Below are 15333 nucleotides of genomic sequence, written 5' to 3'. Positions count from 1 at the left end.
AAAATCCAACATTTATCTCCTCACCAAACACTGACTCCAATTCCCTAAGAATACTCTCACTTGCCCATGACATCAACCTTTCTCACACCTGGGTTCCCTTTGTTTATCTCTCAGTCTCTGGGAACAATGGATTTGTCTCAGTTTCACACTATTTCTTCTGATCGGTAAACAATGGGTTATCTGTAACCCTCCTGTCTCCTCCACATTCTTCAGTCAATCCCTGGTTGATTCTCATGAGAATCATTGTCTGTTTCCCCAACAACAGATCTACCCAAAACATTCCCATGGTCTTGAAAAAAAACTTTTGCTTCCCCCCCCCCCCACAGAAACCCCAGGCTTAACCAGAAAACCCTTGTCCTCATCCTCAGAGGCTTCACAGGCCTCAACACATTTTATATAAGAGGTATCACTTTATTCAACCATTGTATATAATGGGAAATGCAACAATATTACAGTACTTTAATCAGCATGTTAGTGATGTTCAAAGTCAGTGAGATGCAAGTTCAGAATCTGCATAATCAGATATAACTGCAGATATAACTTATGTTTGATATATCAAAACTACCTTTTCAGTGCAATTGCTATGTCAGTTCAATAGAGAGGCATAGCAGTTTTAAGCTTGAATGCCATACATAAATGGATGTGGTAGTGGATCTAGGCATTCTTCTCTCTGAACATTGATTCAAAACAAGTAAGTAGGGCAAGATGTGCAATACGGTAGTTTCAGTTCAAGTTTCTTCTTGGTTTCCCTCTTTCAACCTCATAAAACCACAAGTCCTTCTAATGAGAAAAAAGACTGAAAACAAAACCAGAACAAGAAAAACTATATTACCCATGACTTTTCTTTTCACAGTTTGCCACGGCAGCTCTGCAGTTGAAAAACTGAGCTGAACAATAATGTTTTCCAAAGTTAACTTTGGGGATGTAGGGAGAGGAGCTTTAGACTCAGCATATAAATTCCCAAGATGTACACCAGAGATAAGCCTGAAATTTGCTGTACTTCAGTCTTTTCCATTTTTCTTTGAACCTACAGTCCTTTGTTCCTTTTTAAAATTATTTTATTATTTATTTATTTTTTGCAAATTGAGGGCCAGAAAATATCTAAGTATGGCAGGAGCCAGATGTTTTCTACATGACTTGCATGCTAAATTAATGAAACTTTTCATTCCATTTGGAAATAATATCTTAATTTGACTGCAGTCACGACTATTTGCATGAGCCCTAGTAATGCTTTATCAACAGAAATGCAGGAATCCCCTTCACTGAATAAAATGCCCCTCTAAATCAAATTTGCTCCGCAGCAAGAACATTCCAGAGTAATAATAGCAGCATGTTGTATTCACATAATCATGTCAGCTCTATTTTTTTAAAAATAGACTCTAATATACAGAGTAGGCAAAACACTGGAAGACTTTGGGGGCTGGGCAGAGTATCCTGTTTTTTTCTGTTTTTCAATCACAGAATGGGCAACTACCAATACTGTCTTTCCATGGGAAAAACTGGCTAAGGGAAGAAATGATTGGTGGTGTGTCTTGACATGTCCTTTACTCTGAGGAGCTGGTTCAGCTCCACACTCATTATATGATGCACAGAACTGATTTGGCAAGAACATGGGTCAAGGCTGCTTAATGTGGACTTGACCAAAATACCTGAAGCCACTGGAAAACCAGATCTTCTCCAAAGCTTTGAATAATTCAGTAACTCCAAGCCTGCCACTTCCCATTTTGCGGTGGTTAGACATCATTCTCTTTCATGACCTCAGACAACCTGGGGAAAGGGGGTGGCATATGTCTGCTACCAAGCACAATATAAAGTGCTTGCTTTGGTCTATAAATCCCTAAATGGTTCTGGTCCAGTTTACCTATCAGAACGCTTCTCCCTTTATAAGCCAGTTAGAGTATTAAGATCAGCTGGGGAGGTATGGAGCCATGGTGGTGCAGTGGGTTTAACCCTTGTGCTGGCTGGACTGCTGTCCTAAAGGTTGGATTTCTGACCTGAAGGTTACCAGTTCAAATCCGCGTGCCAGAATGAGCTCCCATCTGTCAGCTCTAGCTTGCAGGGACATGAGAGAAGCCTCCCACAGGATGGTAACACATCCGGATGTCCCTGGGATTCCTCCTTTCCAACCTCCCTATTGAACTAGCGGCACTTCCAGACAGAAATCCATGCCAGAGCAGGTATTTAAAAACCGCTTTGGTGCATATTTCTGTCCCCTCTCCCACCAAAATAAGCCAGGCTTTCCTGGGGGGTTGGTGGCAACATACCTTCCTGATGACAATCAGGATGGCATGTAGCCACCTCAAAGCCCCCCCCCTCATTTTCCCCCTAAAAGTAAATAAAATTTACCTGGCTGCCATAACATTCCTCCTCATGCCCGCTTGGCATGAGGAAATGATGCCCGAGGAGACGGGAGGGGCAAGGAGGAACCATTTATTTATTTATTTATTTTATTTACAGTATTTATATTCCACCCTTCTCACCCTGAAGGGGACTCAGGGCGGATTACAATGAACACATATATGGCAAACATTCAATGCCAACAGACAAACAACATATATAGACAGACACAGAGGTATTTAACATTTTTTTCCAGCTTCACAATTCCGGCCACAGGGGGAGCTGTTGCTTCACTGTCCACTAGTGGCTGTACTTCCTCATTCCTTTCCTCGTGTTTTGCTGGCAGTTTTATGATGTTGTAAATTAGTTAAATTAGCCTCCCGCATAAAGCGTACCTAAATTTCCCTAATTGACAGATGCAACTGTCTTTCGGGGCTGCATAGGTCAACAGCAAGCCGGGCTATTTAATGGTCGGGGGCTTAACCCGACCTGGGCTTCGAACTCATGACCTCTCAGTCAGTAGTGATTTATTGCAGCTGGTTACTAGCCAGCTGCGCCACAGCCCGGCCATTTTGTTCACTTTCCTCTGGGCACATTTCAGCTTGTCAATATCCTTCTTGAATTGTGGTGACTAAAACTCGACACATTATTCCAGGTGATGTCTGACCAAAGCAGAATAGAATGACACTATTATTACTCTTTATCTGAACACTATACTCCTATTGATGCAGCCTAAAACCAGGTTGACCTCTTTAGATGATACATCATTCTATTGATTCATGTTTACCTGTGGTTTACTAAGACTGCTACTTCTCTGTCACAGGTAATATTGTCAAGTGTCACTTTTACATAGCTTTGCATTTCATTGTACCTTAGCATATTCTAATTAAGGCTGGATATACACTGCTATTAAAATCCAAATTATCTGCTTTGAACTGGATTATATGGCAGTGTAGACTCATATAATCCAATAGAAAGCAGATAATCTGGATTAGAGACTGGATTATATCACAGTGTAGATTAAGCCATAATTAGTCAATGTTACCAAGTCACTATTGCAAAGCATATGTTATCTTGGACTGCAGATCCTTAGGATGAAATCCACTCACAAGAAATCTTGGAAACAGATTCCTTTATTATCCAGATCAATAAAGGATGGAGATAAAGTTACTTTTGAGCTTTATGCATAAAAAAACATTGTTAATAATCTCAGGCAACAACTCCTCCTCCTTCTCACCCCCCTTTGCCTACTTTGTTTACCTATTCCCAGGCTCCAATCCCTGAAATATCACTCTGCTGCTGGCCCAGTACTATCACTCTTTGGTTATCATAGCTCAGGTCCCTTTGTTAACCAGATGGCCCTATCTTATAGCCCTGTTGTAAATTTTCATCCATGGCATGGATTCCTCTGAAGTTCTCCTTTGAATTTTCAGAGGGGTCCATGACATATGTACTGGGAAAATTCCAAGAAGGTAATAAATTTAATAGAACTCAAAATTTCTCGGTTATCATTTCCTCTTGTAAGAAAATAGGCATTCCCTAATTCTTGCTACATTACTATATCCTCCAGCTTCATGATTCCTTGTGAAATGAAACTGTCATACAACTTTCACTGTGTCTACTTGTTCTTTTAGAAGAATTTCTCAAGCACCAGGCTACATAAAGAAAGCCATTTTCATTTTCCCTTCACCATTCTATTAAATCAGGCGCTAGAAATTTTCTGGGAGTGTGATCCTTTAAAAGAGCAAGTGGAACACTGAGAAAAATATAGGCGTTATACAGGTGTGAAAAGAGCCAAAATGTCCCTCACGTGGACCAATTATTTTTTATCTGGCCTTATTCCTTTCATGTAGCTTGTCATAGACAAGCCATCCCTTGTTGCTAACCTACAACAACAGCAATTACTGTTTTTGCAGTCAAGCCCAGTAACTGCTGTCTACATTTCCTATTATCAGGGCACCCATGTGGCTAGCACTAATGTATCATATTGTTGTGTTTTCCCCCTAAAGCATCCAGTTTAGACTTATGTTATAAAAAGATTTGGAATTTGGCATTATGAGAAACACTGAAATGGCAAATAATATGAGCAAAAGAACAGGAATATATTATTTTTTGAGGCAACACAGTTCCCATTCATTTCTTATGTAAATCAAAGGAATGAGGAGAAAGCCATATTCACTGACTCATGGGTCCATCTGGAAAGGATTAAGACAATGGAATAAATAATTACAAAAGGATTCATTATGCATTTCAAATAAAGTTGCACACACATATGTGCATCAAATTCCAGGTATTTGTTAGCCCCAGTGACTCCAATATGTATGAGCTTCTAAAAATTCTTCTTGACAAGCAACTTTTAGTATATGTGCACAGATCCATTTTTCAAAACAGGCTGTAGATTATTCAGAATTTTTGGCTACCGGATCACCCATAATGGCATGGGCGGAGTGGCCATGTTTTTTTTCAGACATAACAAAAACATGTGGCTGCCGAAAATGGCTGCTTTCAATTTCTTTCGGCTACACATGGCATGCAGAGAGGCTGCCTGCATGATCCAATCGGAAGAAGAAAGCCACTCACGTGCTAGCTAGCTGTTCTGTCTCAGTGCTTTTGCTCCTCTTAGGATCGCTTTGCTTGCTTTTGGATTCAATTCCAATCTTTTCCTTTGCCAATTTAATTTATTTTCCTTAATTTAATATATTTCATTCCTTCTTTTTAAAAACTATTTTGCTAAGGAAGTGAAGGTGGGTATGCATTTGGAGGTGGGCTGTGAAAGGGCATGGGGTGTTAGTTCAAATATTGGGGTGGTTTACTGAAGGGAGGGGATAGCATGACTTCCTTGAATCCCCACGGGGAGAATTCAATTCCTCCCTAGCTCTAAATTCTAGATTTTCTCTGTACTCAGTCCTGCACCTCCCACCCTCAAATGCTTTAAAAATTATCAAAAAATCTCCTTTTTGTTCAGCTCTTTGACTGACTCTCTCATTTATTTCCCTTCTCTGCCCTATATTTTGGCTCATGCACGCCTGGCCCTGTTCACGTGGCTTGTGTTTCCATGTATCCCCTCTGGCTTGCATCCTCCTGCACCAGTCTAGTGCTGCAGCCTTCCACTCAAATAAAAAAAATATTTATAAGAATTAAAAATAATATTTTAAAAGCCCCTGTAAGTTGTTTGTTGTTAGTCTTTGACTCTGTCTCGTATTTTTCTCCTTCTCTCACATAAGAAGCCTGAGCCTACCCCCATATATTAGGGTTGTCCAAAAATTCGTTATGATTCTTATATCGGAATTATTTTGGATTGTTCTCGCTTTTTGAATCGAGTTTTGAGACATTGTCCCTGGGCGCAACTGGCAATGTAATTCGAACCATCGTTGGCCCATTCTCTAATTGTGTCTTAATGTTTCGTTAAATTCCCCCCCATTTTTTTTAATATATTTAAAAAATATTTTTTTTAATTTTTTTTTGTTTCTGCAACCTACCTTGAATAGGAGCCTAGCGCAGCCTAAAATGGCTGCTGTTCCCAGGCCAATCAGACGCTTCCACAATGGATGGAAAGGTGGGGGCTAGCGTCCTCTGCATCCACGTGGAAGATCTCCATAAAAGCCCCCTCCCTAGCCCTGGCGAGCCATTCTGGGGCTGGGTTTCCGAGCGGAGAGAGTGGTGCGCTGCGCAAGCAAACAAGCCGCCTGCATTGAGGGAGAGAGGGTGAAGTTCTGGCTGTAGAGAGACAGAGGGGTTTGGGTCTGGTAAGGGTTTGGGCTTTTGTTGCTGGTTCGAGATTGTGTATATTTTTTGGGTAATAAATATTGCATTGGCTTGGAGCTTGTGGGATCTGGCAAAGAGTCCTTGCTTGAAAAGAGGCATTAGGCAATTTATAGTTTCCTAAGGACGTGGTACTCCTGCCAAGGCATTGCTTCCCTCATGCTCCATTTCTATTCCCAAGCCTTGGGCTGAGTTTTATTTCTGCAATCACAAAGTCAGACATTGATTTGATTCAATAGAGGGTCCACAGCAATTTATAGTTTCCAAAGGACATTGCCAATCCTGTCAAGGCATTGCTTGGTGTGTGCTGCTTTTCTAATCCAAAGTCCTCCGCCAGAGTTTTATTTTTGCCATCACAAGGTCAGCCAGGGGCACCATCAATCAATAAGGTCCAAGGCAATTTATAGTTTCCAAAGGACATTGCCAATCCTGTCAAGGCATTGCTTGGCGTGTGCTGCATTTCTAATCCAAAATCCTCGGCCAGAGTTTTATTTTTGCCATCACAAGGTCAGCCAGGGGCACCATCAATCAATAAGGTCCAAGGCAATTTATAGTTTCCAAAAGACATTGCCAATCCTGTCAAGGCATTGCTTGGTGTGTGCTGCGTTTCTAATCCAAAGTCCTCAGCCAGAGTTTCATTTTTGCAATCACAAGGTCAACCAGTGGCACCATTGATCAAAAGGTTCAAAGGCAATTTATAGTTTTCAAAGGACAGTGGCACTCCTGCCAAGGCATTGCTTGGCATGTGCTGCGTTTCTAATCCAAAGTCTACACAAGTAGAAGAGGGACTTTTACAGTTATAAGAACCCAATTGAACAGGAAATAAGACTTTCAAACCAGGAACAGGTTTCTTCAAATATTGAAAAATAGTGTATTATAAAAAGTTATGAAAGTTATGAAAATTCGCCAAAAATCATAGGAGACAGGAAACGTTCTGCAATTTGTTGAGCAAAGAGTGTTGAATGTGATCTCCCACTGTACCAAATTTGATGAGGATAGCTCAAGAAATGAGGGCGGGAGAGCCCTGTAAAAGTCCCCCCGGTTTCCTTTTTTTTGGCGATTGCGCATGCGTGTCCGCCATTTTAGAAACATTAAGAATCATTACGAATTTTTGGAAATATCAGAAATTTTTGGGTGAAAAATTCGGAAATACTTTCTATATCGAAGCGCCGGCACCCCCTACTTTAGAAACGAGAATTGAAACATTTTTTCCATCGATCGGACAAGCTATATATATATAAATATATGTTTCTCTATCTGTCTATCTATCTATCTATCTATCTATCTATCTATGATGTGGCCATGGTGTAGGTGCTGCTTGGTCAAGTGGGAACAAAAGCCAGAGGGAGAGGTACTATGGAATCTCAATCAGATCCTCCCATGGGACACCTCTTTTCTTTTTTCTACAACTTTAAGAATTTCCTAAAAATCAGTGGAACCTTGGAAGTTCCCCCCATTGTCCTCTCTGTCAGGTTGAAAAATGGCACTTTGCCCTCCCAAATTCAGGATGTTCTCAAAAATGAAGGGGGGGGCACCAAAATAAAACAGCAATGGGTTTACCGAAATTGCACACCCCTACATAGTAGTCCTTGCAGTCTTTCCTCTTACAATCATAGAGTTCTAGCAAGTCAAACATCCTTCCTGCAGAATGTTTCAAACCCCATTCATTGTAATAGACATTTGTGTATTTCATGGCTGCACATTTCTTTATTCTCAATTGAATCTGAGATGGCATTATTACACCTAGAAGGCTAGGCCAAGGATAAGCATTAATCTTCACTGATTTCAGAATCATAGTTTTTGTTCCAGATTTGTTAATGTCTGTTGTATGAGATTCTAGGTTCTTGACATTTCTTTAGAAAGAGTGGGGGATTATTTTTCAGAAGTAATTTGTACTCAATACTTATTACTATATTGTCGGAGTAAACTGTTATCATTACTGATTGTAGTACTCAAAATTAATTTATTCAGTAAACGTATGTACTACTTGCTATTTGCTGAACATATTGAGCTCTCTTTGAGTTATATCAATACTGAAAAAATAAAACTAACATTTCTTTTAACTTGTGATAAGTATCTATTTTTTTTAAAAAAAAAATCTGTAACAATGTCACCTTTTTTGCAAGATCCTCAGACATCCATGATGTTTTTCCCTATTTTTATTTTAACAGCAACTTTATGAGTATGTATACTGAGGAACATTAACTGGACCAAGACACAATTTCACTTTGTTGACTGAGCATGGCTTTAGTCTTCAATTTATCCAGTCCAAACCTAACATTCTACCCAATACATTAGATTTGGAGAAGTTAGTTCACTATATTCATGGTTGTGCTTTCTCAAGGGTCACACAGTGTTGTCAAGGAAAGACTAACACAGATCTGCAAACTTTGGGCAGATTACTATTTTTCCTTTTCCTTCCTGTCACAAATGCATAGGCTGTTATAATGGCATTGTGTCCCAATATAGTTTTGGTATTTTTCTCCATTTACTTCTATAGAAGTTTAATAATGAAGGGTTTTCCTTTTCTTTTTTGACTGTTGTTGATTAGCCTTAGGGTTCATGTTGTGCATTGCATTTCAAAAACAGTTTTGTAATATTACATGAAAATGTTTCATTAAATTTTCATGGTTTTAACAGAGAAATCTGCTAAAATATTTCCACAATACAGCTTCATCTCATTTCATATTGTGGATTGTGTTCTTGTTGTTGCTATTTTACTTCTATTCAGGCACCTCTGTTATTCAAGTGACAGCTACAGATGCCGATGATTCTAACTATGGCAACAGTGCCAAAGTTGTGTATAGCATCCTCCAAGGTCAGCCATACTTCTCAGTTGATCCAGAAACAGGTAAGACTATCTATTGACTTAGCGTTTGTTGTTGTTTTTCTTTTTGTGTTTTAACTGAATTTATTTTGAGATTCTCCCTCAATAATGTGGTCTCTCTTTCAAAAACCGATTATAAAATATGTAGGGATAGGTTCTGGACAGTGTACCATTTGTGGCTATTTAGCATGGTTAGAACTAAAGAAAAACATTTTTCCAGTATTTTTCATAGAGTTGTGACTTGTCAATCTAGAAAAACCAGTAAGTTCTAGACATCTGGAAAAGCTCAAAAGAAAGACTTACCAAGAATTACAGAAAGACTGATTATTTGTATGTGATTTACATGATTGTGGCCAATTCCAAGGTAAAACAGCTGGATTCTTTAAGATAGAGTTGTATAATATTTTGAGATGGGAACTGAAAAATGAAGAACTGTCTAAGTCATATGATGGGAACAATAGAGATATTTTTTTAAAAAAACAAACAAAAACAAACAAGTTTTTCATGTGTTGAGAAATTAATTAGAGGAATCCTGGATTGGTTAGGTTCTTCTGCACAAAAATATAATGAGATAATTTTGCACAGAAAAAAACAACATTTTTTTGCACAGGATTGAATGTTCTGCCTAGTAATTTTTATTTCAACCCAGGATTATGAATTTCTGCAACAGAAATTGGAGATATACTCAATATGTTATTTCAGTGTATGAAACCTCAATTTTATTTGCTATGAATTAACTGATAAAGCATACCAAACACAAATCCATTTTAATATTCTCTTTCATCTCTCCCCCTCCCTATCTCTTATTTGTTTGGTTTTTAATTCCCCCTCCTCTTTTCTACAAGGCATCATCAAGACTGCTTTGCCAGATATGAGCAGAGAAAACAGAGAACAATACCAGGTGGTCATCCAGGCCAAAGATATGGGAGGCCAGATGGGCGGATTATCAGGAACCACCACAGTGAATATCACGCTGACTGACGTCAATGACAATCCACCTCGATTCCCCCAGAGTATGAACCACTTAATAGTTTGAAAAGCCTCTTTAAACTCAGTAGTTCTACATTCACCATCTGGGACATAAATGCAGATATACGTCTTGGTCTGTTGCTGTGTCAGCAATTGAACACAACATTGGAATACAGAGAGAGAGATGGGAATGGACTGTTTTTAATCAAAGCTTTCAATTTTTAATGTTAACCCCAATAGTAGAATTAGGCCTAAAAATTTAAGATACTAAAATTTGGAAAACATTCCATTGCCAACTTGTCAAACTAGTCACTGCCACAGAGTAGAAATGGTTAAAGATTGTATGCTGTGTTTGGTTATGTGATTTTTTTTCAGTTTTTCTTTACTATTGCCTTAGTTATTTTTTTCTATTTATTTTGATTTTCCTATCTCTGTAGTAAACCAAAGAACTCTATAAGTGTCCTTTGGGAAAAGAACATGTATAGGAGTGATTGTTTCCTCATTCATTTCCACATTTCATAGACAGACCTGGCAGCCGGCGTAGTTTAGTAATCTGAGCAATGGACTAGAAATCTGGAAGACCAGGATCTGCATTTTCACCCAGCCATGGAGAACCATTGGGTGACCTTAAAAAAGTCATACTTTCAGCCTCAGGCAATGAAACATCTCCTGAAGAAATCTTGCAAAGAAAACTAAGATAGAAACACCATAAATCAGAGTTGATTGATAAATACATCACAACAACAGACAGACAGACAGGGGCATGGCTATGTTAGCTGCAAATCCTCCAAAAGCAAAATCTCAATGTCCTGAAAACATTCAGGGATTTCCAGTCCATAATGTTGAGTAATACCAGCTAACCTGGGTTTAGCCTGCATTACACAAAGTTGGGGAATGCTCTAAAATTTCTGTAGGAACAGCAATCCAATGTTCATATGGACCAGTATCATCATTTCAGCATTGCAGGGAAAAGGGGGTGAATCAAGGCCATACTGTCCCCATTATCACATAAGATGGCTGGATCTTGGTTGCACTGAAGCCTTTCCTGATGTCAGCAAAAATGCCTAGCAAAAAAGTTCTGGAGCTCTCTGAATAGCTGCTACAGGGTTGGAAACAACAGGCCAGGTAAGGGTGATTATCCAACAGGGCCTGACTTGACCAACTAGACAATGCAACTGAACAGCTTTGCTGAATCCAGGTTAATCCAGAGCATGTCTACTCTGGACCATCCCTGAATTTTGATGTATATGTAGATGACCCCTAAAACATTCACAGACCTGTCTGCTACAACATTAACTCAGAAAATATTTCAGAAAAATCAGGAGACTCGGTGAATTTTTCACTCTCGAGGAGTGGGGCCTTATAGCAGTTTTCTTAGTCCTTTTCTCATTGTAAAATTACATAAACAGTAGAGGTGTTTCATTTTCATTTTGGCTCGTAATTTGGATCAAATTTGTTAAATTTTGTATTTAACCAGGCGATAGCTGATATGTGTGCATGGCTCATGCTAAAAATTTAAGAATTGAAACTTACCCCATACTTTTAGTTTTAGTTTTGTAAATCTTGGAAGGCTTCCAAAGTCAATTTCCTTTTCAGGGCAAGGAAGCAGAGCAAAGCCAAAAAAGGCTGCCTTAGTGCCTTGCCTTGCCTTTTCTTTTCTCTAAATTAATGGCATCTCAGCATTAAGGGCAGAAAAAAGAGGGAGCTGTGTTTTCTGGGAACAGCACAGAACTCTGGGAAATGTAGTTTGGGAGGGGAGGAATCCTATGCCAGAGAATTCAAAAGGCTCTACTATAAACTACATTTCCCAGAATGCATCAGCATGAGAAAGCACTAATCAAGGTAGAGGAGAGAGAGATTTGTCCCTCCCTAATGGTGGCCAGTAACAGTTTCAATGAATGGTTGAATCTGCAAAGAGAAGGACTGATGGATACTTCTAGTAAGTAAATCCCTTTGCTGGGCTGGGAAGAAATCCCTAAATGGATGGCCCCATAATATAGGGGAAGTTTATTAATTAGTTTAGAGGCTGGATGGCCATCTGTCAGTAGAGTTTTGATGGTTCCCTTCTACCTGAAAGAAGGGGGTTGGACTAGATGGCTCTTGAGGGCCCTCTCCAACTCTAGGATTCTATGAAAATGTAGAATTGGTTAATATTGGTTTCTATTTGCTAATATGATAGACATTCAATGAGACATTCAATCAGCTGTTGTGGCTTTTTAAAATGTTTTTGTCAAAATCTTTTTAAAATTACTTAAAATCAGTAGATGTATGAATATTTCTGAAAGTTTGGGGGGAGGGGAGGAATGATCCCCTGTCATCTCCTGTCATTGTATAGAAAATTCAAGGAGATGGCTTTTGTAGTTTTTTTTAAAGTTGTTTATAAAACTTTGAAAATTTCCCAAACATCAGAAGATAAGTGAAACGTTCTGAAACTTGGTGGGCTAACAATGGTAAATGTGTTCTACCATTGTAGCAAGTTTCACCCCAACAGCTTTAAACATGAAGGAGAAAGGAGCTCCTGCATTTTCCCCAATTATTGTAATTTATGCACAATTACTTTAGCGAAATAGTAACAAAACTTTGTTACTCTCATTATAGGAACAATTTTTAACTAATGATACTTTAGAAATACTTTAGAAATGAAATGCCAGTGCCCCCTAATTTTGTAATGACTTTTGAACCATTTTGATCCATTTTTGATGGATTGCATATCCCTACTAGGCAGATCAAGACCTGTAAATAGTAATAATTAGACCTCTCTGAATGTCTAAGTACTAATTAGATTAGGGTTTCTATTAATCTTGTGGTCATGCATTTTCCTTCTCAGAAGGGAGATTTGGTATTTAAATACTATAATTCAAAACAAGTCTTGAAAATTCAAACTCCAGAGTTCTCCGGATTCAATGTGTTGTCAAAGGCTTTCATGGCTGGGATCACAGGGTTGTTGTATGTCTTTCAGGCTGTGTGGCCATGTTCCAAAAGTATTCTTTCCTGACGTTTCGCCCACATCTATGGCAGGGATCCTCAGAGGTTGTGAGGCATGGATAAACAAGGCAAGGAAAGGAATATATATCTGTGGAGATTCCAGGGTGTGACAAGAGTCCTTTGTCAGTTGGAAGCCAGCATTAATGTTTCAGTTAATCACCCTAATTAGCATTGGAAAAGTTTGTCTCTTGCCTGGGGGGCATCCTTTGTTTAGTCTTTAGCCGTCCTTGGGGCTCCTCTGTCCTCAGAGTGTTGCTTCCCATCTACTGTTTTGATTTTAGAATTTTTTAATACCCGTAGCCAGATTTTGTTCATTTTCATGGTTTCCTCCTTTCTGTTGAAGTTGTCCACATGCTTGTGGATTTCAATGGCTTCTCTGTGTAGTCTGACATGATAGTTGTTGGAGTGGTCCAGCATTTCTGTGTTCTCAAATAATATACTGTGTCCAGGTTGGTTCATCAGGTGATCTGCTATGGCTGATTTCTCTGGTTGAATTAGTCTGCAGTGCCTTTCATGTTCTTTGACTCTTGTTTGGCCGCTGTGTTTGGTCCCTATGTATACTTGTCCACAGCTGCATGGTATCCAGTAGACTCTTGCAGAGGAGAGAGGATCCCTCTTGTCTTTCGCTGACCATAGCATTTGTTGGATTTTCTTTGTGGGTCTGTAGATAGTTTGTAGGTTGTGTTTCTTCATCAGTTTGCCTCTGCGGTCAGTGGTTCCCTTGATGTATGGTAAGAACACCTTTCCTCTGGGTGGATCTTTGTCTTGACTCTCATGGCTTATTCTTGGCCTTGCAGCTGTTCTGATGTCTGTGGTGGAGTATCCATTGGCCTGTAGAGCCCAGTTTAGGTGGTTTAGTTCACCTTGGAGGAGGTGAGGTTCACAGATTCTTTGTGCACGGTCTGTCAGGGCTTTGATTGTGCTTCTTTTATGACTTGAGTGATGGTTGGAGTTTTTATGAAGGTATCTATCTGTGTGTGTAGGTTTTCTGTAAAATGTGTGGCCCAATTGTTGATTGGGTTTGCAGATGACCAGAATATCTAGAAATGGCAATTTTCCTTTCTTTTCTTTTTCCATGGTGAATTGGATGTTTGGGTGGATGCTCCGGATTCATCTACACTATAGAACGAATGAAGTTTGACACCTCTTTAACTGTCATGACTCCAGGCTATGGAATCAAAGGAGTTGTAGGTTGGTGAGGCACCAGCACTCTTTGGCAGAAAAATCTAAAGATCTCATAAAACGAAAGCTCCCAGGTTTCCACAACATCAAGCCATGGCTATTAAAGAGATTTCAAACTGCTTTAATTCTATCATGTAGATACACGCCCTATGGGGAAACTGCTAGGCAATGCCACAAAATCAGAAGAATCTCTATCCTGTCCTGGACCTTAAATAGAAATATTAATTCCCAATAGGTTTAAGAGGCACTGATGTATTATTCCCTTACCTCCAACCAAACCTAAATCCTCAAAGACCCAAGCCATAACCCCTCAGAACGGGATGACCAAGTCCTATAATACACTTTAGAAGCACACTCTGTTACCATGAACTTCTGGTATAGCAAAACTACACACATCTACCCAAAGGCTCAAAGTAAAATATCTTACCTCATGAAATTTTATATAGTTAAGAATTAAAAAAAGTAAGTGCCCCTCACTCTCCTCACAAAACTAATGAGATAACTTTTTTTGCTTGTGACCTGCCAAGAGAAAAGTCAAGCTTAAGTGGCACTCCTACAAAATCAAAGTTGATAGATGATGCCTGCCATTCACTGATGTTGGGCATGGCAATATATCTTAAAGGTATTGGGGATTTTCCCTCTTGCAATCATTCTTAATTGGTTCCATGTTGTAGTAGTGATGTGATAAATACCTCTGTCATTCCTACAGTATTAACAGGGCTATATAATGGTTAGGACAAATGCCTACCCCTGAGTCCAAAAGAGACACAGTTTCAAGGGTAGGCATTTTCACTTAACTTTGACTTCTGACTCTACCATTCTTTACTACGTCTTTTGCTCTGATATGTCACAATATCAGGAGAGAACTTCAGCGTTCAGTAAGAGAGGGCATGGGATATTTCTGTCATCACTGGACAAGAGTACTACTTTAGCTTTCAATAATGCAGAGTTTAGCACAGGTCATAATAATCTACATTTCCAAATGAATCAGGCAAATGTAAGGTCTATAATGTTTCCAATCTAAGAGGGTTCAGATAGTGACACTTTTCTAAGAACAAGTACATTTTTGTTGAAATTATGTGTATAGTTACTACGATTTTTATTATTACTGTGCAACCGCACAGTATACGGTGCTGCGAAGTGCACACAAATTTAATATGCAGGTTTTTGTTATCATTAGTGAAATTCTGCCCATTGATGCTAGACTATTAGCTAGATAGTACACCACTGTGCATTTCACATACTGTTATAGCCCAAACTTTTAAAAACGT

At 39.1% G+C, this 15333-nt stretch overlaps 1 protein-coding gene across 2 annotated transcripts in view; it reads left to right on the top strand.

Annotated features, from left to right (window-relative positions):
• cdh9 (cadherin 9) overlaps positions 1 to 15333 on the top strand; it is a 165369-nt gene that overhangs the window by 98649 nt on the left and 51387 nt on the right. For both annotated transcript variants that reach the window (XM_008114201.3, XM_062977618.1), the window contains exons 4-5: positions 8831 to 8950; positions 9772 to 9939. In XM_008114201.3, coding sequence (XP_008112408.1) covers positions 8831 to 8950; positions 9772 to 9939 — 288 coding nt within the window. The remainder of the gene's footprint in view (positions 1 to 8830; positions 8951 to 9771; positions 9940 to 15333) is intronic.

Source organism: Anolis carolinensis, chromosome 4 (assembly GCF_035594765.1).
Source record: "Anolis carolinensis isolate JA03-04 chromosome 4, rAnoCar3.1.pri, whole genome shotgun sequence".
NCBI classification, from domain to species: Eukaryota; Metazoa; Chordata; class Lepidosauria; order Squamata; family Dactyloidae; genus Anolis; species Anolis carolinensis.
The sequence above is the reverse complement of the archived record's forward strand: the minus strand, read 5'-3'. Positions and strand labels throughout refer to the sequence as shown.